Source organism: Siniperca chuatsi, linkage group LG10 (assembly GCF_020085105.1).
Source record: "Siniperca chuatsi isolate FFG_IHB_CAS linkage group LG10, ASM2008510v1, whole genome shotgun sequence".
NCBI classification, from domain to species: domain Eukaryota; kingdom Metazoa; phylum Chordata; class Actinopteri; order Centrarchiformes; family Sinipercidae; genus Siniperca; species Siniperca chuatsi.
This window is the reverse complement of record NC_058051.1, coordinates 4,052,546-4,080,149: the sequence shown is the minus strand read 5'-3', so window position 1 is coordinate 4,080,149 and position 27,604 is coordinate 4,052,546. Positions and strand designations below refer to the sequence as shown.

The 27,604-nt window shown below is 39.2% G+C and overlaps 3 protein-coding genes across 7 annotated transcripts in view; 1 reads left to right on the top strand and 2 right to left on the bottom strand.

The window, feature by feature from the left end:
• The window catches only part of cep104 (centrosomal protein 104), a 38,687-nt gene extending 26,571 nt beyond the window's left edge, over positions 1-12,116 (bottom strand). The window contains exons 1-9 of one of the 3 annotated variants that reach the window (XR_006379504.1): positions 10,566-12,116; positions 9,160-9,286; positions 8,839-9,012; positions 7,974-8,112; positions 7,050-7,112; positions 4,763-4,839; positions 4,115-4,283; positions 637-792; positions 222-449 (exon numbers count right to left, since the gene is read on the bottom strand). Coding sequence is in view for 1 of the 3 variants with exons in the window: in XM_044210971.1 (XP_044066906.1) it covers positions 222-449; positions 637-792; positions 4,115-4,283; positions 4,763-4,839; positions 7,050-7,112; positions 7,974-8,112; positions 8,839-9,012; positions 9,160-9,272 (1,119 nt within the window). In the remaining 2 variants the exon portion in view is untranslated. The remainder of the gene's footprint in view (positions 1-221; positions 450-636; positions 793-4,114; positions 4,284-4,762; positions 4,840-7,049; positions 7,113-7,973; positions 8,113-8,838; positions 9,013-9,159; positions 9,287-10,565) is intronic. The other 2 variants (XR_006379503.1, XM_044210971.1) reach the window with 2 other exon arrangements.
• Positions 12,117-12,252: 136 nt separating this feature from the next.
• lrrc47 (leucine rich repeat containing 47) lies at positions 12,253-17,780 on the top strand. The gene is made up of 7 exons (XM_044210975.1): positions 12,253-12,882; positions 13,361-13,822; positions 13,935-14,051; positions 14,311-14,426; positions 15,139-15,241; positions 15,494-15,583; positions 17,117-17,780. The coding sequence occupies exons 1-7, from the start codon at positions 12,313-12,315 to the stop codon at positions 17,336-17,338; spliced, it is 1,680 nt and encodes a 559-aa protein (XP_044066910.1). The 5' UTR covers positions 12,253-12,312; the 3' UTR covers positions 17,339-17,780.
• A 2,871-nt stretch (positions 17,781-20,651) lies between these two features.
• Positions 20,652-26,621, bottom strand: LOC122882980 (L-rhamnose-binding lectin SML-like). Of its 3 annotated transcripts, none has more exons than XR_006379505.1 (13): positions 26,375-26,592; positions 26,154-26,186; positions 25,990-26,043; positions 25,584-25,719; positions 25,112-25,221; positions 24,582-24,626; positions 24,325-24,457; positions 24,011-24,114; positions 22,181-22,255; positions 21,987-22,061; positions 21,766-21,853; positions 21,585-21,659; positions 20,652-20,722 (listed from the first exon to the last, which is right to left on the bottom strand). XR_006379505.1 is itself a non-coding variant. In XM_044210991.1 (13 exons), the coding sequence occupies exons 1-13, from the start codon at positions 26,397-26,399 to the stop codon at positions 20,682-20,684; spliced, it is 981 nt and encodes a 326-aa protein (XP_044066926.1). In that variant the 5' UTR covers positions 26,400-26,562; the 3' UTR covers positions 20,652-20,681. The 3 variants fall into 3 exon arrangements, 2 of the variants coding, with proteins under 2 accessions (XP_044066926.1, XP_044066927.1); XM_044210991.1 differs by having other exon boundaries at positions 21,779-21,853; positions 26,375-26,562; XM_044210992.1 differs by lacking the exons at positions 21,766-21,853; positions 21,987-22,061 and having other exon boundaries at positions 26,375-26,621.
• Positions 26,622-27,604: the final 983 nt, after the last annotated feature.

Sequence of the window (27,604 nt, the reverse complement as noted above, 5' to 3'; positions counted from 1 at the left end):
TCATGCAAGCAGAACAAGCTACAGGTACAGCTGTCTACAACATGATCATTAATCAGAAAACACAGGGTTTGTCATCACTGACCATCCATAAGAGCCTTCAACAAATGATTATTGGACAAGTTACTGTTTATAACTGTCTGCAGGTGTTGGACATGTTTCATGCTGTGTAAAGATGTTGTGATGTGTTGCATTGTCAACACATTTGATAAAGTGCCACTTACATCTATCTTGGGTACAGCAGCAGGGGTGCACGGTGTATCAGGTTGGCTGCTTAGTTTGCGTGCAACAGTTCCTGTGTCTGACTGTAGGTTCTGAGGCGCGTTAGTTGTTTCCCCCTTCCTGAATGTGTCTGTGGACACAAGGGGCTTGGTGGGGACTGAGCAGTGACCTGGAGAGGGCTGAAGGGAGGGAGGATCCTGGGCTGGGGATGAATCTGCTGCCCTCTTGATCTGGTGACATGGTGGAAGGACAGAACAGAATTCAGTTTAGGCAATAAGTCATGATTTTTTCCTATATTCCATAATTTCTCATCTTGTCTAACACCAACACCTTGAACAAAAATATTTCCATCACAAAAACAGTCCCCCTGCTGTTACTACACAGGTGACATGCCGCCATCAGTGGTTGGTGACTAACCATCGCCATGTCCAGCAGGTTGTGGACCTCCAGCTGCTGGTAGACGCTCCTCCTGTACTCCTCCATCAGCTCCTTCTTCTTCTTGGCCAGGTCATAGTCCTCCTTTTCGATGGCACATCGCTTCTCCACATCATATCGAGCCAAACGCTCCCCCACCTAGAAGAGCCCGGGACAAGGAGAGGTGAAGACAGCCCTGCAGTGACGCAGTGAGCCTCCACTGCATGTTTAGACAGGTAAACACGGGAGCAGGGCTTTTTGTATGAGTCTGCTCATGGTATCGTGATGGCTTGGATTTATGTCAGTTTGTGCCAATACTGGCTAAAACTCTACTGGATGTTTTCTATTTTTACCAAGCACTGTTTAAAGTTTAAGGGATTATTTCTCATCATCTGTACTTATCTTGGAGGTGAGAGTAGAGCTCATGCTGATATATCTACTGCTCATAGAAACATAAATCATTATTTTTACATTTGGAAAGATACAGTATTTACACTGTTCATGAGCCTGTTTTGGTCCTGGTCTTAAATTTCCACTGCTTTGGTCTTGTTCTTGGCGTGGTGTTTTCTTAAAGGAATATTCCAGTTTATTACAACATTGATCTCATTTTCATGCTTTTTGGTAATAATGACATTGTACCCACCAAGTTATTTGCTGAGATCTGGGATCTGTAGTGACATTACTAAAAAGAAGTCTAATGGGGAAAGAAATCGATCAATCAAACAGGTTGTAAACAAACCCCCAGGTTAGTCAAACTTATTTGGAAGAGAAAACAAAGGTGAACTGCAAAATTATTACCCAAACTGTGAATTGTATACATCAATCACAGTTTACAAGCTGACTTGGCTTGTAAACTGTGACTGATGTTTACAACTGTGATTACTGGTTTCAACTTTGACCTACCATACTTTCTGTAGTTGTGCACAGTCTTCTTGTGCAATGAGGGATTATTAGCAATATTTCAGGTGCACTCACTTTCAGTTTTACCTCCAAATAAAGTGATTTAGATAATCTGGCTAAACTGTCAGCTTGTTTACAACCTGTCCGATGGTCTGAATGCTCGCGTTTTTTTGCCACCTTGGACCTCATTGTGCTGATGTCACTGTGTTCCCAGATCTTAACAATTAATTTGGTGAGTTATCATAACCAAAAGCCAAAACTACACAAATAATTGTAATTAACCAGAATTATGCTTTAAACCTAACTGGAGCTGGTTTAGGGATTGACTTGGACTTGACATGGGCAGTTCTGCCCTGCACAATAATACGGCCCTGGTGCCACATAACAGTAAGTGTGCCACATGGTGAATCATTAAGATTTACTGGCTGGAAATTTGACAACAACTTCCAGTAAGTCACACACATAATTTCTTAGTGAGGAAATTCCATTAAGATGAATTAAGTTGCTAACCAGGTGCCAAGCGACACAGTCTGAACATCAACGCTTTGTGATTCTTTACTCTCTTTTGGATAAACTCTAAGTAAAGAGGGCTAAGTAAAGTGGAAATACAGCAGGCCAATTCTCTGCCTTCTGTCCTGTCTTCTTCCTGTTATGTCTTTTCAGATATCATGTAACACCAAAAACTATCCTCTGACATCCTGAGGCTGCGATGACAAGGGATTTTCAGCATGACTACGCTGGCAACTGCTTTGTCCCCGATGCTAATATGCCATGCTAACAAGGTGCTAGTGTGTGTGTATGTGTGTTATCTGGTTACAGAAAGGCTTGTGGTTGGGAGTGGTAGAGACACTACCCGAGGACCATCATCGCAGCTGTTGAGCTTATTAAGAATTCATGGTCAGCATGGTAACGCTGTACACAAAGGAGGTCACTAACAGGAATCTGAACAATGTTTAACAACTACTGTTACAAACAGTGGTGAAATTACACTGGATATCTGTAAAAAGAATACAAGCCTCACAAAGTTGAGATTTGCAAGAGAAGTAATAGTTATCAGTAGCACTGGCAGAGGGTGGATAATGATATCTGGACCTGAATTATTTCCTGACCACAATACAACATTGTTCACAGTTTTCATAGCTGTAGTTTACTGTACGTGGCCTGCTTGTGGACTCCACCCCAGCACTAATCAAAGATTGAGTACAAACATGCTGTTTCTCAAAATTCAAACTACATTTCCCTTCAATGCATCGCTCATTATTATAAAAACTATGTAAAGTCTGCGTATAAATGTGTGTTGGTTGTTGCCCCCATGCAGGATATTAGCTACTAATATTAGTAAGTATGTAATTTGAATGTGTGCTGTTGGAATAGTGAAATTGGGAAGAAATTTGGTCATTGGTTGCAGATTAAAAAGAACTGTCAAAGGCCAATGGCTAAAAGGAAACCAGAACAGCGGGGGGAAAAGTTTTCAGATCCTTTACTTAAGTAAAAGTAACAATACCAATGTAGAAATATTCCACTGGAAGTAAAAGTTTGCAGAATTATGCAGAATGACCCCCTTCAGCATTTATTTGTTATATATTATAATATTGGATTATTATGGATATATTAATGTGTAAGAAGCATTTTAATGTTGTAGCTCCTGAGGTGGAGCTAATGTAAACTATGATACATAATACATCATATTTAATGAAATGATCAAATGTTTTGCATGTAAAATCGTAATCCGCAAAGTAACTAGTAATTCTAACTGTCACATAAATGAAGTGGAGTAAAAAGTATAATATTTCCCACTGAAATGTGAAAGTAAGCAGAAATTGTACTTAATTTGTTGTTTGTACTGAAACAATCACACATTCTGAAAATCCTATTAATACAATGCAACTGTCATAGCTAAATACTTACGTCTAACCTTAAAATACTGTTACGGTAATATAACAGGATCAACTGTTCAGCGGCAGCTTGTCCCTTTACTTTTCATGCTAAAATGCCAGTTTACAGTCGAGATGTGTGGAAAAATATTCTTCAGAATAAGTATGAATGATGCAAAATATGTAAAACAAAGCAATGTAGGAAGTTCAAGTGGCTTAAAGGAATAGTTCGACGTTTTGTGAAATATGCTTATTTGCTTTCTTGCCGAGAGTTACATGATAAAATGATGCCATTCTCATGTCTGTGTGTTCAGCATAGAGCTAGAGCCAGTAGGCGATTAGCTTAGGTTAGCATAATGACTGGAAGCACAGGGAAACAGCTAGCCTGGCTCTGTCCAATGTTCAAAAATCCACCTAACACCTCTAAAGCTCACTAATTAACACACTGTATCCGTTTGATTCATCTGTAAAAAAATGAAATGTAAAAGTAAAAATTAGGATATTTTTTAACTGTATTTAAGCCATTTTAATCTTTTGATGGCCTTAAATATGAATTATTCAAGACTTTTTCAGACCGTGAGCAACTCCTGATGTGCAACACAGGTACACATCCTGGTATTTGTGGTGTATACTGATCAACCATGTGAGAAAATATTTGGTGTCAATGTATTGTAGCCATCCAGTCTGCCTCTCAGCAGCTACAGTACCTTTTGCAGGTCTGCAATAGCCTGCTTCAGATTCTTGGCCGTCTCGTATTTCTCCTGCCGGACCATGTCCTGCTTCTTTTGGTCCAGGAGACGGATGATGTGGGCAACTTCGGGGTCCTGGTACATGTCGAAGGCCAGGTCGTCCAAGGGGGAGATGGACTCACATTTGCTGGGTGCAAGACAAGACAAAAAGACAACAAACATTTGAAACATTAAATAAACTGAAACATTTAAACATTTCTTTCTACACATCGACACCATTCTCTCAGGTCTGAGCTTGTTACACTTGTGAAACATGTTGAATACAGAATTAATTTGAGACAATGCCAGTGCAGAATACATGTGTCATCATCAGTTAAATGGGCTCGGTATTGTGCAATTCCTGATCAAAGGGGAAAAACACTGACTGACCCCCCAATGAGTGAGACCCTGAGGTGAAACGTCCCTTGGGGGTTGATATATAAAAAAAAATAAATGTAAAAACTATTTCGAAATGTGTTTTCCTCTTTGCACGGGCCACCACCTGCATTGTCTTCAAATGCGAGTGACCTTGAATGCCTTATTGGTTTGCTTCCAGACTAAATGGCTTTGTTAAACAATGTTATTGTCACAACACAAAGAAACCAGGGTTCAATGGCCCAGGCTCACCCCATGAACGTCTTGTCCAAGGCGGCTTCCAGCTGGGTACTGTTGAGGTAGTGTTCGATCAGCTGCTCTCTGCTTGGCTGGGGGTAAACAGATGGACAAATTACACACACGTGCATATATACTCTTGCATTACTGTTCTCAGGAAGACCTGATCTAATCCCATTAGCTTTAAGGTGACCCTCATATTCAGCCTTTACCTTAACCCAAAACTGACCAAAACACTGCCCTTTTCAAAAGTGAGGATCAGTCAGAATGACTTCACCAAAAACTCCTTGGACCTTAAAATGGCAGTAATACAAGTACACTCTCTCTCTCTCTCTCTCTCTCTCTCTCTCTCTCTCTCTCTCTCTCTCTCTCTCTCTCTCTCTCTCTCTCTCTCTCTCTCTCTCTCTCTCTCTCTCTCTCTCTCTCTCTCTCTCTCTCTCTCTCTCTCTCTCTCTCTCTCTCTCTCTCACACACACACACACACAATCATTAATAAGCACCTCCAGACTACACTGCTATCACCTGAAATGTTAAGTGTCCAATCATTATAAGAACAGGAAAGAGTGTACTACTGATGACACCATTCTTGCATTACTTCATGAGCACCAAACCAGCATTTAATGTGATGAAGGACAAACTTCCTGGTAGAGCAGAGCACCACTTCCTGTTAGCCAGTAATAAGCAGCAACAAGAACAATACTGTGCACTTATCTAATCATACAGTATGTAACAGAGCCATTGTTAATGTTATTAGTGAAACCTGTGCTTTTCCTACTATGACAAGTCAAAATATCTACTGTGACAAAGGCCTATTACATTGCCACTTAGGGCAGTTACATGTAAACACCACAAAAATAAATACAGTTAGAGTAAGCTCAAAATTGAGAACTAATACTTTATCAGTATTGTTTAAAGTCTGAAGATTGGAATTACTAGTTGGAGAACAGAACAGAGCAGATTTATAGTTTGATGGAGAGTTAAGGCCATGAAGGCAGCTTCCGCATCTTTGTGACAGCAAAAAAGCTTCTGTTTACCATCAACCATCACACTTTTTCAACGCTGCAAGCACCATGAACAAAATTCCATTCACCTCCATTGCACTGGAGTGAAGGCAGAAATCTCAAAGACAGATCTCAAAACCTGGACAAATAAAACCAGAACTATCTGCATGGCTAGATACCTTTTTTTCATAATTTGGATGAACCGACACTTTACAGCGGCATATCTTCCTGTATCCACACCACAGTGTCCCTCCACAGGACAAACACACTTCCACCCACAGAACAAATATAAGAGAACAAGATCTAGCCGACCCTCCAGGCAAGATCACTGCTGTGGTGGAGGTGCTCTGAGTCGGATTAGTGGAGCAACAATGCACAGCCTGTTCACTGGAATCTGTGCGAGTGTGTGTCCGTGGCTTTCCATGTCTCTGTGTCTGTGTGTTTTAAGGTGCTCTCTCTCTTCCAGGACCTGTCCGTCTGCAGGACTATCTGATTACACTGGCTAACTAAAGGCCTCCTGTGTGATTACATACTGTCCTCCCTTTGTGTCTCATTACTACATTCCTGACACACACACACACACACACACACACACACACACTATTCAGGTGAACACGTGTGCTTATAGACACGCTTGTCTTTGAATCAGTGAATATGAATAAATACTACATAAAACACCTATGAAATATATATATTATAGCTATACAATCTAGTATATCATCTCTATATAATTACATAATTATCTAATACAACAACACCATCAAATACTGCCTCAAAACTTACAGGTAAATTGAATCAACAACTCTCTGACATAGGCCCACAACAAATTTTATGCTTCACATTATTCAGGGTCATTGTACTGGATTTGCATTATATTGTGTTGGTATTCGTATTATTTGTCCATCCCCATTAGTTTTGCTACTTTGTATTCTAACAACAACAACAAAAAAAGAAAAATCAAGAAGTGTACAACTTTGCACAGATCAAATACCATCACAACAGGGACAAACAAATCCAGTTTTTTGTTTTATGAAGAATAAATCATTGATACACGATATGTGAGGAATACTTATTTGACCTGTTTTGTTTAGGAGACCTGTTTCCGATTTTAACATGCCAAAAGTTCAAACTGTCATAGTGGCTGCAATGTCAGTGGATGGATGAGGAAACATCAATCAACCCTACTCTAAGTGACTGATGACAGAGCAATGTCTCACAAAATCACAGCACAACAGCACCACCTACTGCTGTGCAGATGTAAGTTCAGTGATGGGTGTCAGGTGAAGATAGTGTTCACTTACAATTGTGTTAAAAGCATTGCCATCCAAAGAATCTCCCAGAATATTAATGGCAACCAAAGCAACCTGAAATCATAAAAAGATGTTGGTGAGGTGGTTGAACGAACAGAACTGTGAGAGAAAATCAAAGATCAATGCATATGATAGATGGGTGAGTGTTGGGAGGTTAACAGTGGAACTATTTATTTATTATTATTATCAACAAATAACATGAAAAGTCCAAAACCAACAATGGATTGATCCTACTAACAAGTAGTGTCTGTGTAATCAAAGTCTGATCTAACTTATTACTCTGTGCCATAGAGCTCCATCGTCATCCAAAAACAATTTAAAAAACCTAACTGAGCCACACTGTTGGAGTGGGTGACATGTTCCTTCATTACTATGAACACACGCACACACAATAATATTTTTTGAGTCACTCCCACATAAACTGTCCTGTTGCTTTAATTACTGATTAAAGCACCAAATGTGTATTAATCCGCTGCTGAAAGTATTAGATTTGAAGGCATTCTTAAACTACCTACAGAACACATACTGTAATCCTTCTCAAATTACCCTAAAATGTTTTATGTTTTAACTTACTGTATCTATCAGCCACATTTACAGTACAGTAGTCTTTAAAATGTTCTTATATCACCACAACACATCACAATAATGAGACACTAAAATATTATCAGAGAGGTGTGCTCTAGCCTGTGTTGCTATTGGATACCAGGCTGATGCCAGGCTAAGTGCTGCTAATGAGAGCCTCATGCAGCAGAAATCAAGACAAAATAACTTCTATGTGTTTCAAACACTGGAGGAAACTTCAGAAAAACAGCAAAAACAAAATGGAACAACGCATAAACCAAGCCGCTCTTAGTCTTCTCTACCAGACAAAATGAAATAGTGGTGTAGGTGCATCGCTATCGTCTAACAGAGTACCTGATTGTAGGGATTGTAACGGTTGACATAGTTCCTATGGAAGGTTATTCTCAGGTATGTTCCGATGGCGTCTACATGGACTGATTTCAGCTCCCGAGCTTTGAAGCCTGTCTTCTCATTGTCCGACAAAGACACGTACCTGTGGTGAGAGTACAGTGTTGCTTTTCAGTTCAACTCCTCTGCTGAGCTATACAAAACTAAAATGCACTGCTACATTTAAATTTTGTGATGATATAGATATATATACAGATACTTTATTTATCCCTGTGGGGTAATTAATACTAGATATTTAGTAGTAGTGGGCAGCACCTGGGAACCAATTCCAGTTGTGAACCAGTGCCTTGGGCAAGGACAATGGCAGGCGTATTCTAATTGCTAACATGCATGTATTTTGGCCCCAGGTTCAGGGACCCCACAAGTTATGGCCTTAAGACTAGAAACCTTCCCATCAATGTCCACCTTCTGATATCTTCCTGTAAGATACTGAACCCAGTTGATGGCTGCTTTACTGTAACTAATGGCTCCTAATTTATAGAGCAAAATGCCATAACCTAGACAATCAAATGCCTTCTGGAGATTCAACATGACTATAGCACAGAGCTTGCTTGCCTATACCTCCTTCCTGGTATGGTCAGTTTGTTACAAAATCAAAACCAGATCAATGGAACAAATCTGTGCGTCTAGGGAGCATCATCACCAGGTGCCTGAATGAGACTGTCCTCACCAGAAAAAGCCAGATGACCGCATTAGTCATTTGATCACTTAAAAATGAACTATGTTTATGGTTGTGCTAATGTGCAGTTCTAGTAAATATACACAAAAGGGTGCAAGTCAAAACTGAGCCTGGCCAAGTCTCCAGTCTCACCCGAGTCTGCGAAGTTGCCCAGGGAACCCTGGGGTGCTGGTTTCAGGGAGGGTGTCTCCAATGTGGAACTCCACCTTGGCTGGGATCAGGTACTGGTGGGCCAGCAGCTGCAGCTTCCTCACCCTACTTCTCTCCACCAGCTGGAGGGTGATGTGCTGAGGATAGGAGCACAGCCTGCGGAATATTTGAGTCACACAATGTTGAGTTTCTTTAAGAGGACAGAAGAGTGTTCTAAGAAAACTGCCATTAATAAAAAATAAAAATAAAAAGATTTTTATGCTTTTGACGTGCTTTTGAAAGTAAAGCACTGTGTTAATGTACCTGCTGGATCTCCAGCCATTGACTGTGGGTGCATGGACCATGAGCTCCTTGGCACTGAAGTTGTCCTCATGACTTGAAGAGTTGACCACAATGAATCCTATCTTCCTGGGCATCCCTCTGGTGGATACTGATAGAACACAAACTAATTGTATTTTTTTATATCTGATATTCAATATCTGAAAGTGCAAAGAAATTCAATTAGTGACTATGATGAATGTAAAGATGATGTTGAAGGTGATTTCACGATTTATGTATTTTACAGGCCTGGACAGTCCAATTCGTGTTTCATCTGCATCTTCCAGTATAATGACATAATGCATAATGCTGCCTGAGCATTGCTTCTATATTGATGTCTAGTTTAAACTTCCTATATGTGTGGGTGTCTAGTTTGAAAATTCCATAGCACCAAGTACTGAAAAATGGCATTTAATGTCTCGTCAGACTTTCAGTCCAGTTTACTTATTCTTTGATTAGACAGTTCCAGATTTAAAATTTGCCAATTTTAGACTGCATTTTATTGTTCTTGTATGGGTGCTTGCATTCAACATTTGAGAACTTTGGCATCTTTTTCTTTATGAAAAATTGGTTTTGTGTAAACAAACATGTATATTTCTCAGGGTAAAATAATGAAACAAAGTATAGTTTAGGTATCAGTAACTAAACTCAGGTATTGTAACAGTACTAGTACTGAAGATTTTACCCAACCAAAAATATCTGAAGAATATTCTAGAGGCCTGTCACAGCACTTTGTCCCTCTTAACCACGTACAACAAGAGGCAATATTGAATATTTACTAATACAGCCAAAACTATTTAATGTCACAACACTTGTTTTGATCAAATGATGCTCAACAAACAGCAATTAGCCAACAATGACTAATTTAAAGAAAGATTTGATTTATTTCATTCCATAAATTTACAATAAAAGAATAACATTAAGGCTTTTAAACAAACTCTGGTTAGGTAGCAATGTCAAACTGTACGTTATTCATCATTTATGTGTGCACTGAATGTGCGTCAGTAGCTGCAAGTATGCCGAATGCAAGAGGCTTAAAGATTTGTTGAAGGATTTACTTCTGTCACATAAAACATAAAATATTAAACGGCCAGTTTACTGCATGAAATTAGCTAAATTAAACTATCCTGGATATGGCATACACACCCCCCTTGGGTAGGACAGAGAAGTCCTTCTTGAACATGTTGGGCGGGAGGCATTAGCTAAGTTACAGTAACTACTCAACCAGCCAACATGGCTAGTTTTACAGTAGCTAGTATTCTAAAGGTATTTTTGCCGGCTAAAATCCAATAAATGTCCTGTCAACTGTCATTCGTTATTTCCTACATTGTGTTGGTATACATTTTAGACTATACAGAAGTTTTCTCGCGTGTATTTCAAAGATATCTTACCACGAACATCACCGTAATGTTGACAGCTTGCAGTCCCATCTCATCTCCATAACCACCGCTGACAACAACCAGCGAGCACATGCGCAATGGTAGGCCTGTCGTCAGTCGCCTTGGATTGTCGTCAATGTCGTTTTATACGCATGCGAGTTTTTGACATCAACATTTGTTAAAGCCAACTTTACCGAAACCCACCTCTGGTTGTATTATGTTTCTGCCTACATCTTGACACAATGGCCATACCGGTAAACATTCAAAATGCTTTTTATAATGCGTTTTTACTTCTTCGTGGCCCTTGCGTGGAGCAGAGCAACTAGCCAGTTACTATAGGAAGTCAAACATGTTATCTCCAAAATAAAGGCATAGCATATAGCGGTAACTTCAAACTTATTATCGCTTACAGTTTCCAGTAAATCTGCATGGGCAAGCAAATCTAAGCCTCATGATATTAATATTCCACAAAAAAATGAACAAGAGATGCACAGGACTTATAATAAGGGCTCAACTAAACATTCTGTAGTTATGTTTTGATTATATTGTATATTGAGGCAGACGTGTACATTTATCATCCACAAACCTACGGTAGCCTATATGTCAAGAACATTATTTATTTTTAAATATTTAAACGGATGTCATGTATTTCATTGTCTCGGTTATCTTGACATCTTGGAGCTATATGGATCAGGGGGAGAGATGAGGCAAGTGTGCTGAGAAAGATTGGGGAGGCTATTCTAAAGGTATAACAACGGTCATATAATTGGGGATTTAAACTTTCAACCAGTGAGTCTTGCTAGATGTACCTCAGGCCCCATTTTGGAAAAAGTAAAGGAATTCAATTACCTGGGAGATTGGCTAGATGAAAGATGTACATGGAAGATACATGTTGAAAAACTAGAAACAAAATGTAAAAAATTAATTAATCTAATGAGAACTATAGGCTATATCTGGATACAACTGGGGAGCAGATAAGCATTAATAGATATAGAGTGTTGATGAGCTCAGCAATCGATTATGGGTGTTTTGTTTATGGGGCAGCAGCCAAATAAAATAAAACTGATAGCATACAAAACAAAGCCTTGAGACTTAGCATTGCTGCAATGAGGTCAACTCCAAGTGATGCAGTGCTGGTTGAATAGGGAGAAGCCCACTAGAGCTCAGAAGGGACAAACATGTACTTACTGGATTTGTCTTAGAGGATCTGGGGATCAAAATACTGCAAAAGTGTTTTAAATGAATGCTGTGAGTATAACACATTTAAGGGAAATGGTTTTGGATGGAAGATAAAAGATAAATCAGAAGAATATAACATTAAAGAAACGAGCTTTAATGTTCCCCCATGGCTATTTCCTAAGGCTAAAGTTGATTTTAGTATCACGGAGCTAAAGAATGATTGTGTGGCAGGCGAAATAGTGCAAACCAGTATATAATGAATCATTTTTATAATTACTTAAAAATATTTACTGACGGCTCAAAAGATCAAAATGATAATGTCATGATAAATTGTCAATGATAAATTATCAGTCTATACAGCTGAGATGATGGCAGTGACTGTAGATTTCTTAATAAACACCGCATTGTTTAATAGAATATAGTTTTGTTTTATTTTTTGTATTTTATTATTACAGACTAATGTAAACTAGATCCTGTTCTACATACTCTGGTCGGTAGGTGGCAGTATACACATAAAAGTTGCTACTGCAATCCGCCAAAAAACGCGAAGAAGAAGAAGACAACTGTTTAGCACAGCAGCATGGATGACATGGAGAAATGGCCAGAAATAGAGAAAGCAGCGTCAGGGAAGAGACGTGAACTGGTTTTACAGGGTCCAGCTATCGACGGGAGAATTTCTTCTAACGGGGGACTCGACTCTGCTATCTATTCCCTCACACTGCTGAATTATCTGGAAGTTAGTCAGTGCCCGAGTTTGACAGAGATCCACGAGGACATCCAACATCTGACAAACCTCCAAAGCCTCATCCTGTGCAGGAACAAGCTCACATCCATCCCGAATGTCGTCGGCAACCTCAAGTCCCTGAAGGTCCTGGACCTTTCAGTCAACAACCTCAGGGTTTTACCAGAGGGAATCACTCAGTTAAGGGAGCTAAACACTCTCAATGTGAGCTGTAACAGCCTGGAGGTCCTGCCAGAGGGACTGAGTCAGTGCACCAAGCTCTCCAACATCAACATCTCCAAGAATCACATCACCGGTTTCCCCGCCGACTTCTACTCCGAGCGCCTGGATCTCCTCAGCACATTGGTCGCCTCTGACAACTCCATTGAACAGCTGAGTGGAGATATTCACAAGCTAGCAGCTCTAAAGGTGGGACGAACCTCGTTTCCAGATAGCATGATATACTGTAAATATACAATACAACATGATATTAAATGTTGTTTGAATTGTCGCTAACTTACACTGTTTTGAATTCGGCATACATTAACGTACAGTAAGGAGAGTGCTTCTGGGTGGATCAAATGTGCCCCGAATTTGAGAGGAGCTGTCACTATGTTTGGTGTATATCTTAAAATATACCTAACGAGGTTTCACATTTGCTAATATGCAATGCAGCACGAAAATGTCAGATTTTTAAACGGAGTTTGGCGGATAACCTCCACTCAAAAGAGACTGGCAAGTATGTATCTGTGCCAGCATAAATGCAATATAGCCTACTCTTGTATGTTCTTGTTTTTTTTCTTTACATAACACTTAATACTTTGGGGTAGTTGATGCTCTTTTCCAGAGTGCCAAACTCCATGCACTTATGCACTTGGTTTTGTCCTCCTCATGCCTGTCTTCCCAGGTGCTGGATCTCTCTAACAACAAGCTGAGTGAGATCCCCTCCGATCTGAGCGACTGCCCCAAGCTAAAGGAGATCAACTTCAAAAGCAACAAGCTGAACGACAAACGTCTGGAGAAGATGGTCAATGGCTGCCAGACCAAGTCCATCCTCGACTACCTCAGGGGAAAAGGAAAAGGAAGACAGGGAGAGGATGGAGGGGACGCGGACGGGGGTCGCAACACAGACAAAGGGAAAAGGCAGCAGCAGAGGAAGAAGAAGGAGAAGGTGGCAGACCAACAGGATGAGGTGGAGGAACTGAACAAGATGGTGGTGAGGGTTCTCCATGTTTCGGACGCTCCTACAGCACTCACAGTCAAAGTGAGTGCAGAGGTGAAAGATGTTCGACCCTACTTGGTGTGCTGTGTGGTCAGCGGCATGAACCTAAAGCCTGGGAATGCTCTGAAACGGTTCCTGGTGGCTCAGGTAAGGTCAAACCCCTCATGAGGTGGCATACATTGGACCATTTTAGTGGTACATGACTAGTAAAAGTGTGCAGTGTAGTCACCAAAAATCACTCGCCTGTTGTTTTTTCTAGACGAAGCTTCATGATGACTTGTGTGGTAAAAGGACCACTGCAACCATTGCAACTCATGATGTGCAGCTTCTCAAAGCTCCCCTGATGTATGATGTCAAACCACCTACCCAGCTGAAGGTATGCTAATGCAGATTGGTTGGCTCATTATTTTCAGATTTCAATCCAATTCTTATGTCAGCCAGCCAGTAAAAATCTCTCCTTTGCAGTAATCAAATCAAATAAATAAAATTATCAGAGTTTTATTGGCGTTTCTTGTGTGAGTCCATGTCATTTTTGTGTTTGTTTCTGTTGCTGTGTGGTCCATTGTAATTGTCACTGAAAAGCTCTCAAAAAAAAAAAACATCTGAATTTCACATAAGAACACAATGTTTGTTAGATTATGCCGCTGGGTCGGAAGGAGATGACGGCCATCGAGCTGATAAGACACCTGCAGCTGGAGGCTGACGAGCTGAGGAAGCAGAAGAAGAGGCAGAATGTCACTGGTCTCCACAAGTCAGTACAACTTATGACTCTTCTGTACAGCACAAGCCTCGTCTCTGTTGGGGAAAGTGTTTTGAAAGATCTACATTAGTTAACTGCAGGCTGGAGTCAAGGGAGGGAATCTTTGGTTAAAATCTTGATGTTGAACAACTTTATATAAAAGAGACAAGTATTAAAACGTATAACTTGCTTGCTGATATGTTTGAACACATGGTGGCAGTATAAGTATGTTGGACCACAGCTTTAGTCTTATTAATTTCAACCGCAGTGTTGAATGAGAAATAGGTGTTTTATTTTATTATAAGGCATCACCAGCTTATTAAGCCCACATTGTGTCTGCAGGTAGTTGTAATCAGTGTGCAATAAAAAAAGAAAATGCAGAAAAATTTGGATTTATTATAAGATATTATTGACCTGTATTAATGACATGATATTTAAATAGTCATGACTGACTTATAAAATCATCTTTACCACTAATGTTTTTTCAGTCTGTGTTGCATCACACAGTGTGCTTCAAGTAAAGTCCTACATGACTTTCTTTCTACAAAGAATCTTCACTGTGTGTGACAGCTGACAGCCCAGACACAGTTTGATCTTTATAATTTTTCAAGTTAATCATCTAAAGACGCCTACAAAGTCACCTGCTGTGCATCTTTTGCATTTGCAAGTCCTTATATAATGTTGTCTCTCTCAACTAGTCCCTCAAGTATTTTATTTTTTACAGATACCTGCAGATTTTGCAAGATAAATCGCTCTATCCCTGTCTAGTGGATGCAGAGGGACATGTGATCTCATTCCCACCTATTACCAACAGTGAGAAAACCAAGGTGTGTATGTCTATTTATTTTTTTTTCGTGGTTATTATAATAATTGTGTTCTCCCCCGCAAGAGAGGATTTCATATTAAATGCTGTCATATGGTGGAATTGATGTTAACAGAAAAAAACAATGACCCCATTAGCACGTCTAAATGCATGTCAGTTTATCTTTCCTGCCACATTGCCTTAATGTAGCCCACAGTTTGTGTCTTTTCATGATATAATAAAAATAATTACCTGATCAGCTGATAATACTTTACAGATCAAGAAGACGACCAAAGAATTGTTCTTGGAGGTGACGAGTGCAGTCAGCCTGCAGACCTGTAAAGACATTATGGACGCTCTGATTGTAGTAAGATTCACTTTTTCTCTCTCTTTTCTCTGTCATTAAGGAATAAGTCAAGTTTATTACAACTTTGATTTTATTTTCATAGTTTTGGCCTTTTGTTTCTATGTTGTTACAACATCATTACCTTTCAGTAAGTGAGTCTGGGCCCAGGACTGGACTTTTGTCATAACTATTCATGTGAAAATAAAAAACAAACATGGAGCACATGTGTTAGATGTTCTATCACTTGTAGCTAATCTGGATTATTCAATAGTTTGAAGGTAACTTTATGGAGAAGATTTGTGGTGCTAGACAAAAGTTCAATGCTCAGTAAATTTCACGGTAATATTTGCTGTGAACAAGTGGCAATTTTGGCCTGATGGAGGCTTTAGAAGAAACAATTTTAGGTCACTAAAAACATTTGGCTTTATTCTAAAGTTGATAATGAAGTTCCACAGCTATCTTCATGAAAATGTGTCCAGTAGTTGGTGGGACTTTGTGCTCTGGACAAAAGTTTTGAACTGAAGGGCTGACCTTACAATGTTTAGGCCCTGCTGGTGGTACAGCAAATGAGCTCACCACAGCCAGTGCTGGACCCTGTGGGTGGTGTGCGGAGTTAAGCCAAGGACAAACTTTGGAAATCCCGGAAATGCTGTACTGCTCACACTAAAAGACATTTTTGTCCCAGACTAGTTGTTATGTTGACATTGGAGTGCTCAAAAAAACCTCAAACATTATTCCAGTCACTATTGTTCACTCCAACTGAATGTTCAACAATAAACCTTGAGAAGTTAGTGTGTCCCAAACCAATACTACACACTAATTCTAAGCAGGTTTTGAGTCTGTAGTGTTCACACTGGAAACGTGACAAAATGAATACTAAATACAGTACATTTTTGAGTATGCTTTTGATGCATACTACTGATGGAACAATTTGAATAAATTGTAGTGGTGATGTTGAGACAACTCCAGAAAGATCTTGTAAAAAGTTTTAATCTTAAGAAAAACATCTTACTGTCTCTCTGTGAAGTTTAATTGGCAGTGACATTCCAGAATCACAGTTTCACTGGCGTCTGACGTCGCACGTATTGTATAATTTCCTGTTAGTGTAAATTGGTAAAGTATATTGACTTTTTCTATACTAACTGCTAAAACAGTATACAATGACAATTAGCATGTAGTCTGTACTGTATAGAATTAGTATATAGTATGGATTTGGGACACATCTTGTGTCTTTTATGTCCAATGCTTCCCTCTTTCCCTAACCCTGTTTTCCTGTTTTTGGTTTATTTAACCTTTTAGTTTTTGTTTTTAACCTAAACCGTAGGAGTCTCAGGAGATTTGTAATCTAGGAGAGATTTTTCAATTAAATGCATCAAAGAAAATAGAGAAAAAATAGAGAAGAAATTATGTGCTAGAATAAATGTTTTGGTAGATTTTGTGTCACATAGTGCTACACTTTTAAACAGTCTGTTTTGAAATACTCTTTAAGTCCATCTCATAAATGCAAAAACAAATCACACAGGCATTTTAAGGGCATTTCCTGTTTCATCACAGAAAATGGCAGAGTTGAACAAGTTCACAGCAGAGCATCAGGAGGAGGCGGGGTCAGATGGAGAAGGGGACGGCCCACAAGAGCCGGCCGCCAGCCGTGAGACCTCCAGCGAACTGATCGTCCAGCAGGTCCGAACAGTCGACCATGACGGGAACCTGAAGGTTGTTTACCCGTCAAAGACCGACCTCTCCAAAGATGTCGGCAACTTGACCGTCATTTGGTAGTCGTGCTGCGGATAACCTCTGATGTTTACGCTCACTCACGTGTTTCATGAAGTCATTTTAACAGATTAACGTTGTGGGACATTAAGGCTTACGTTTTGCAACAATTTGTTGCATTGTCAATTTGTTGACAATGCAACAAAATTACATCCCTTTACTTGAGGGAGCACAGAAAATGTGATCCTATAGGATTTTTTTTGTGATTAAAATAACATCCAGCAGCAGTTTGATTTTTAGTAATAAGTGTGGCCTGTTGACGAATGTTAACATTTCTGATTAATGTACAGCATTTGAACCACATGCAGTAATACTTTAATAAATCCTTTTGCCACTTCCTGAAAGCATGATCAGCATGATATACTGTATGTCCAAATATCCTTATTTTTGTATTATTTACAAACTGAAGGCAACTTGTCTGTTGGTAAAATTAAATTTGTTCATCTGACATTGACTGGTCACTTATCTGTAGTACTGGAAGATTTGTATGACTATCAACTTAAAGTATTGGAATTTTCCCTTTTAAGAAGCAGAAAATAGTGTCTGAATTAGATTTGATAAAAGTTTTCATTCATTGTCTTTCGTATGCCACACACTGTGGGTGTGTGGGGGGGGGCAGCAGCATCTTGAAGAGACAGGCAGAATGAAAGACAGGTGGTCAAGTGCGTCCAAGATCAATCAGTTTGCCTGACAGAAGATGTTGTGAAACGTTCACACACAGTTAATCAGAACAATCAGGTCGGTTCAGATTCAGACAGGAGCAGAAGGTCTGGGAGTTTAACACCTGGGGGTCACACTCTATCAGAAAGTTAAGCTTCTTCACAACCTGTACGGGTCGAACTATTCCATATTGATAGTCTAGTATAGTTATGTATCTGAGATAGGATTCTGTTATTTTTTATATTTCCCTAGCCAATCAAGTGACAAAAATGAAATTTAAGTATGCTAACAGAGTCTGCTCTGGAATGACCCCAGGATCTGTAAAAGAACAGAAAATATTGAGTGCAGGCAAAGAATTTCAGCAACTGATAGCATAAGTAGGATGGCTTTTTTGTCATGGTTTTTTGTAGCAGTTGACTGTTTAAGCAGTAGTGTGCTAGCAACATTATGTGTACATATCTCTGCATCATTCCATTTTCACACCCCATATTGTACACCACACATTTGGCTGTTCATCAGAGTGAAGGTACTTACATTGACATATGTAAGTTGCTCGCTCTGATAGCACAGCTGTTTTTCCCATTACCCAGTTGATGGCAATTAACATCTTCAAATCTGCATTATAACTGTTATAAAGCTGATTTCCTTTCCATCAGAAATAAGGGTGATTTCCAAAGGAAATCACATGAACACACACAGACTATGTTTTATAACTTCTTGGTAATATACCCTCTGAGCTACTACACGCTTCACTGGTGTGCATGCCCCGTACTTTGAAACACACACACACACACACCAAATGTCCATGTATTTTTGGTACATAATGTGTGGCTTGGACTTGGATGTTATTTGAGCATGGAAAATGCCTCCCTTTTTTGATGCCTGTCTTTGAAGAAACCTTACAAGAATCCCAACTTATCTACCTGTGCCAATAGCACATTGTCTCTTGAAGTCTTGATATATTCCTTATATTTAACAAAGATTGTGCAACTGTACCTGTCAGCAACTTTGCCAGTGGGGTCTGAGCAGTAGACATTTTCAATTTGAGAGCCAGGCCGTTTGTGAGAGCATGTGGCCTGGTCACGACAGCCATAGTCACCGCCATAGACAAATATAACCTGCCCATCATCTGATAAAAAGAGTAGGAAAAATTGGCAAGGCAGAGAGGCGAGAAATGTAGTTGAGAGGCAGGCAACCAAAACAGCAAGTGCACAGTCTGGAACAATTTTCTCCCAATGATTATACTAAGTAAATTAAATATTTCCACCCATATTTTTTTTAACTTCAGGGCAAAACCACAAAAGATGAGTCAGGGTCCTCTCACCCGATCTGCATTTGTCACAAATAGCTGAAACCGATGGGAAGTTCCTAGTAAATCTAGTCTTTGAAAAATGAATGCTATGCATGACTTTAAACTGTTATAGAAGTTTGAAGAATAATAAGGCGAAAGGAGGTGGGTTGTGTAAAAAGATCTACAAAATGTGATATTAGATGTTTAGATATTTAGAAATGCAATCATATAAATGTTGGAGGGGTAATGTGTCAAACTCAAAATGACTGCTTAACAAAATTTCTTACTGGCAGGTAAAGAAAAAAATGACATTGTAAATAAGCCCTTCTTTGACAAAAGAGAAAATACAGCATCTAATTGGCCAGGTGTACAATTGTTGGTGGCAAATAGGCTCATAAACTGAGATATCTGTTACTCCCAGTGCCCCCTTTATGTGCCTGAGAATTCTACACACCTGTATTTATTGTGCTGGATTAAGAACTGTCTTTGCCTTCTATCCATCCGTGTAAAATGTGAACACACAATTAAAGCCAGAATGTATTCTATATAAGGTGTAACGCTATTGAAAGAGGACAATGACTTACTGTATGTAGACCACGATGATGAGCAAAATGAAACAGATTTCTCAAAATCCCAACTCACATTACAGAAATATCATGAAGTGAGACATGCAAAAATCCCTGAACAAAAAAGACAGTTAAAGTTAAATGAAAAACATAATTGCAAAACTCGCAAGACGGGTATTTACAAAGTGTGTTACTCATTGTTTGGTGATGTTGCAATCATCCCGCAGTTCAGAGATGGTTTTTCCAGCCTGACAACAAATTATCACTCATTCATGTCTCTTTCAAATCACCAGTCCTCTCCCTCTCTCTCTCTCTCTCTCTCTCTCTCTCTCTCTCTCACGTTTACTTCCTTAATAGAGTGCACCTTGTCTTGATGTATATAGACTGCAGAGTCTTGACCTGAGGAGTTAGTTCCAATTTCTTTAGGTCATGTGCTTGTGTGACTATTTAATCTTCCTAATGTATGTCTGTACCCTCCTCACAGCACCGCATGACATACATAGTTTTGCTCGGTTTGCAATGTAAAATACAGTTTTTGGAATTAACCAGTGGCTTCAGTTGCTCTTATTTTACAATAACATGGTCTGGGTGCCTGAAAACTCACATGCAAATGAGTTGTTGCATTGTTATTTTCTGTCTCTAGACTTCCTGGAAGACCCAGAAACACCAGACACTGAGAGTCATAGCTTAACCAGAATCTTATTATATTCCTGATCTAATAGGATTCATGAAGCTTTGCTTGTGCACATTTCTTTAGATTTTTTGTTAAATAATTATTAGCACAAATGGACAAGACACATGCTGCTGATTTAGCGTATTTTTTATTGTGATCTTATTGTGTGTCCACAGACTCATCCAGAGTGGTCACAGGATCTGCAAAAAACAGATAAAAGATTGACTTCAGATAAATATTTAAGTGACTGATTGCACAAAACGTGTTAAAAAAACAGCATTTTACACTTCATCAGCACAGCTACTTGAATAAAAACAATGTTTCTAAATCAAGAACCAATGTAACTGCACTACAAACAGAATACTTTAGGATTAATAGAGCTACAAAGATAGTTATTTAAGCAGCAGGGACAGGCATCAGACCTTTTGAGGGGCTGTTGCTCTAACCTGAAAAAAGGGCAACCCCCTTTTTTCAAGCTCGTTCTAAGCTTCACACTACCATCTATCAATTTGATTGTAAAAGATGTGTACCTATATGGTGATCACACCGTTTCAACATGGCACAATAGCCCTTCATTTAATTACTTGTTTATGACAGCAGAAGCTATGTAAAGCATTCAAACTTTGAGGAAACATTTTTGAAACCAAAACAGTGAAAACCACAATATTCAAACTTCAAACATAAACTTTTTGAACTCAGATGATTATGAGCTGACATTGTATGCATCATGTAAAGTAAAAATTTAAAAGTAGATTTTGAAAATTCGAGCCATTGGAAATTTCAAATAGGCTACTTCACTGTATCATCCAAAACCAAGTTTTGATTGTACTCCTGTCTCCATGAGTGAATATCACAGAACATCTGAACATTTCTGTCTATGAAATTTCCAGAGACAATAATATAAAGACAGTGGCAGGCAAAATGCTATTTTATTTCTAAAGCAATTTAGAATTGTAAAGAATACCACTGTCCACAGCATATGTTTCTCTTTATCCCACTCTTACTGGCATAGCACTTCATAGTAACTCTCTCACACTCAGCCATTACCACCCTCATATGTACCTGTCTCATATGTCTCCTGATGCTCAGCATACTCTTCCTCACTCTCTGGTCTGGAGTCTTGTGGTTGCAGCTCATCTTAAATTGAATTATTAGAATCAGAATTAAGAATGAGATATGTAGTTGAAGCGCTTTGAATAGTCAGAAGGACTAGAAAGGCGCTATATAAGTACAGTCCATTTACCATTCAAATGTACCTGTCTCATATGTCTCCTGATGCTCAGCATACTCTTCCTCACTCTCTGGTCTGGAGTCTTGTGGTTGCAGCTCATCTTAAATTGAATTATTAGAATATTATTAAGAATACCACTGTCCACAGCATATCTTTCTCTTTATCCCACTCTTACTGGCATAGCACTTCATAGTAACTCTCTCACACTCTGCCATTACCACCCTCATATGTACCTGTCTCATATGTCTCCTGATGCTCAGCATACTCTTCCTCACTCTCTGGTCTGGAGTCTTGTGGTTGCAGCTCATCTTAAATTGAATTATTAGAATCAGAATTAAGAATGAGATATGTAGTTGAAGCACTTTGAGTAGTCAGAAAGACTAGAAAGGCGCTATATAAGTACAGTCCATTTACCATTCAAATGTACCTGTCTCATATGTCTCCTGATGCTCAGCATACTCTTCCTCACTCTCTGGTCTGGAGTCTTGTGGTTGCAGCTCATCTTAAATTGAATTATTAGAATATTATTAAGAGTACCACTGTCCAGAATCAAGCGTTTGCGATAACTTGCAATGAGTCTTTTACAGCGTTGTGGAGGAATTTTGGCCCACTCATCTTTGCAGAATTGTTGTAATTCAGCCACATTGGAGGGTTCCGAAAAGTTCAATTTTTGTCCACAGAGTATTTTCCCAAAAGTCTTGATGATCCCCAAGATTTTTAGGAAAATACTCTGTGGACTGACAAGACAAAAGTTGAACTTTTCGGAAGGTGTGTGTCCCATTATATCTGGCGTAAAAGTAACACTGCATTTCAGAAAAAGAACATCATACCAACAGTAAAATATGGTGGTGGTAGTATGATGGTCTGGGGCTGTTTTGCTGCTTCAGGACCTGGAAGACTTGCTGTGATAAATGGAACCATGAATTCTGCTGTCTACCAAAAACTCCTGAAGGAAAATGTCCGGCCATCTGTTCGTGACTTCAAGCTGAAGCGAACTTGGGTTCTGCAGCAGGACAATGATCCAAAACACACAAGCAAGCCCACCTCTGAATGGCTGAAGAAGAACAAAATGAAGACTTTGGAGTGGCCTAGTCAAAGTCCTGACCTGAATCCTATTAAGATGCTGGGGCATGACCTTAAAAAGGCAGTTCATGCTCGAAAACCCTCCAATGTGGCTGAATTACAACAATTCTGCAAAGATGAGTGGGCCAAAATTCCTCCACAGCGCTGTAAAAGACTCATTGCAAGTTATCGCAAACGCTTGATTGCAGTTGTTGCTGCTAAGGGTGGCCCAACCAGTTATTAGGTTTAGGGGGCAATCACTATTTCACACAGGGCCATGTAGGTTTGGTCAAATGCTCTCTGAACTGGAGCTTTTGGGGTTAGCTCCCTACAGAAAAGCACTTAATTATGTTAAAGATGAAACTCATTCACAATACTATACACAGATATAATATACTATGTATGTATCATTGATTGAAATATTTGTATACTTCCAACTTTAAAAAATGCTTCTGAGAAAATAGGCCTACTTCACATTAAATTAAGTATGTAGGAAATAGTTGCTTGACATTTCTATCAGAATGCTTCACCTGCTGGCCTGCTGGTTTCACTCAGCTCTGCAAAGTTAGCTCCTTAGCTGCCTCCCTCAGCAGACTGCCTATATGTTTGCCAGCTAGCTAGCTAAGATTGGTTCATATGACAGCATAATATAGGCAATATTGCGTGACGTGATGCAGAAGTGACAAGCTGGGCATTGTTCGGCAGCATATGTGGAAATTTTAATTCACAGGGCATCCCTTTGGTTATACCATTTGTCGTTGCCACAATGACACCATAGCCCTCACACAATGGCAACAATACCAAGTTTGGATGCTAGAGTGTCATATGACAGGAGGCATAGGCCGCCCCATCTCTGTGTCCCACGGAGGCATGCCTATCAAAAAGTAATACACATTTGGATGATATGATAACTTTAGCAATTATGGGCTACTCGTATTTATGCAGCCACAACAGCATAAATAAAACCTTTTTTTTTCCCTCCGGTGAGGCAGCTCAGCCAAAGAGGGCAAATGTGCTGTTGCTCGGGCAACTTTAGCCCACACTTGTGCACGTCCTTGTTAAACAGTACATGGATCTATCTCTGCATCACCGCTTTTTTCCACCCCATACTCTATTCCACATCATGTTTTCCTTTGCACATTTGGACTAGCTTCAGTAGTGTGAAACAGTGCTAACTGGCCTTTGAGCTACTTACATTCACATATGTAAGCCACCTCCAGGTACTTGTAAGTGCCAACACATGGGTCTCCAAACACTGAGTTGCTTGCTTTGATAATACAGCTGTTTTTCCCACTGCAGCTGTGGAGGCAGAGTGACATGAGTGAATACAGGCTTGAATGTGCACTGTAGCATTTAAAATCTGGGTGTTTTTGAGAGCAGGTGAAAGTTTATGGCATCACAAATTTGCAGCTATCACTGTACTGCAGTTATAAAGTTAAATACACCATGATTTTTATTTCCACAGCCTTCTACTTGAGGTACAAGTTGACAAAAAGTGGGTAACAGTACCTGTCATTTAATTTGCTGGTGGCTTGTGAGCAGTCAATATTTTCGAGCTGAGAGGCAGGCCGTTTGTAAGAGCATGTGGTCTTGTCATGGCGTCCATAATCAGCACTGTAGACAAATATAACCTGGCCTTCATCTGACAAAAAGAGAAGAAGGAGTTGGAAGCAGTGCTGATGCTTAAGTGCCATGAAAATACAATAATGCTGTCGTTTTTCATGTTAATGCACCATACATAAAAAGAAGAGAAAATGTGATCTTACCACAATACAGTTCTGCATAGGAGTGCTCACATGTCACATGGTGAACTGTCAACATAACATGATTCACATTAAACATGCAGTTTTAACTTCTGACACCCAGTTGACACATTTTGGGCCAAAAATCACACCTCTTATTCTTGTGATCCTCTTCAAATTAGATCACACTAATAAAAACAGAACTTAAGTGTAGCCCACTGCTGACTAACAGACTCCATGGCAACATTACACTTCCTGTTTGAATCATTCATAGCACTTAAAGCAGGGCCAAAAGGTTAACATATAAATCCCAAGCAGAAATAAGTAAATTAACACTCACACACATTTTTTGACTGTAGTAAGGCACAGAATGTCCCATCAATTTGACAAGCCATCCATATATATACTGTACATATTTCTTGTGTGTTTGAAAAAAAAAGAAACAGGCAAAAAAATATAAGCCATAAACCTGTAAATAAGGCAAGTGAAAACCAAACAAAATAATTTAAGGGTTTTGCAGCTTTGCTTTAGTTTCATGCAGACATGTGACTGACTTGCTGGGAGGCAGGTGTACTTGGTCTGCAGATATTTATGGGTGCCATGGCAGGGATCAGATACTCCGACAACATTTGTGTTTAGTTCACACACTGTTTTTCCGTCACACCTACAGGGAGAAGATGAATAGCGTGATTCAAGCAGAATCACAACAGAAATGAAATACACTACAGTGCTGTGACTTGGGCCAATGTAACATTTTACAAATGTTTGTACTATTGTTTTTAGTGTCTGGTTAAATGTTTCTGTTTTGTTTTTGAATATTGTTCGCCTTTTGATGCTATACTATACATTTCAGACAAAGCAGATATTAAAGTGAAATGTAATGTAATGTAATCTAATAATAGTTAAACTTGAGAATGCCTCTGAAAGAGCCTCCCTGACACCCTATTCACATCTATCTTCACTAAACTGAGCATTTATGGTCACACAAGCAACTTAAGAGAAAGCTCAATTAACACAAGTATGTACCTTCTCTTGAGGATGTCCACAGCATCCGCCAGAGAGCACTTTGTATTAGAAGTCTCTTGTGGAGGTTTTCCCTCACTACAGGTCTCACTGTCAGCACGTCCGTACAGTGCTGTCTGAACACTGATCACTCCGATATCTGTTACACAGCAAAGAGGGAGAAATAAATTATTGACAGAGAACAAGATATTCTCTTTATTTATGATGATTATTTGTTTAAATAGACAATAACAACTCTGATGGATTTCATCAAAGTAACCTATTATTTAGTTTTACTGTTGTTTCTGCTTGCAGAAATCACTTAATCATGAAACAAAAAACCTTAGCGACAAACCAAACCAGCTCTTTAGTGCTGTCAAAATAAATGTAAGCACTACTGTGAACAGAAAGTTTTAGGAAATAGTCATACCACAGCTCAGGCGATGGACGCCTTCACAGGTGGTAACTGTCTCTGAGAGGACACCTAAGTACAGATACTGAAGTATTAGTTTAACAGAAACACACATACGTAAAAATGTATTCAAGCATTCTCGTGCCATACACACACACACACACACACACACAGATATTTACCTGCATTTACAAGCAGACAGGTTGCTGCCAGCACTGAAAAAGAAACAGCACTGTTAGATTGTAGTGCACTCATGTTTTAAGTGGACCATGTGTTTTTATACTGTGCCTTAATGAGTCAACCTACACGCTAAAGACAAGGCAAGAAAACTCAAATTGTACAAAATCACAATCTGTATAAAGGCTTTTTTTTTTTTAACTATTATGGTCATCATTATACTCACAGAGTGTGTTGCTGACGTGAAGCATGGTTTTATAGGACTCAGTGGTAGGTGAGGTGAGTGAGACTGATGGTGGGAATAGACATACTCAGTATTTATTAATTTCGATCTAGGGCAGTCTGTGTGTATCATGAAAAACAAACCTGAACCTGACTCCAGTGGCTCCTATTCAACTGGCTATGAATTCCAAAATGAGAATAACATGACAATCCCATGAGACACGGGCCAGTAGACATCCAGTCTCAGAGCACAGACTGAAGAGGCTGGAGCAGTTTGAAGTCTTTAGTGAACCAGACAAAACATACAAACCGGGAAACTAAAGAAGCCTGGGAACCGAGAGGAGCAGCAGTCTATTAAAATATTGGCTATTCCTAGTTTTTCTAACTATGGTGAAATAAATAATAAATACATTTGGAATAACATTAATACAATTAAACACACTGAATACGTTTTTGTAATGATTACCATATTCTGGTGATACTTGTGTATGTGTTACATGGAACTGTCAAAGCTAAAAGTGTATCAATAACTATTATTATCTGACTTTTTATGACCACTTTGTACGTGTTTCAGAGCACAAGTCTGTCTCCTAAAAATTACATTTATGTCTGTAATTGTGCTGTATCTTCTTGGCTTGAACAAGAATACAGTGTTTTACAATTGTCGAGTCGTGAGGAGACAAAACAATGGATGATTGTTCGAGCTGTTGGAAAGATAAGAAGGGAAGTAGTTTGGAAATGTTATTAATTGAAAAAAACAACACTGAATAACTGACTTAAGATGTTTCTCAAAATTAAACTGGGAATCAAAGTGCTTATGTAAAATTTCAAAAGTCTGATTTGGCGCCAAGACAAGAACTTAGATTTGTTGTGATTTACAGCAACTGCCGAAAACTATGAGACATCCAGGCACTAATCTCCACTCCTTCACAAAATGATTTAAAGTAGAGACATTTGAAAGTTTCCTCAATATCACAAATGCATAAAGCTGGACATCAACATAGAACTTATAAGAGATGTAGCCAAAGGGAGAATGTAAAGGGAGAATAAGACAGGTCCCAGGACTGACTCTTGAGGAGCTCCAAAGATCAGAGGAGCTCAATCAGATAGCAATGGATTGTGAGCAATGGATATGAAGAACTGGTGATTAGATAAATAGATCTAATGATCTAATAAATTATTAGGATCTACTGTACTGTGTTGTATTGGCTCCATTGTAGAGTTTGTTGGCCAA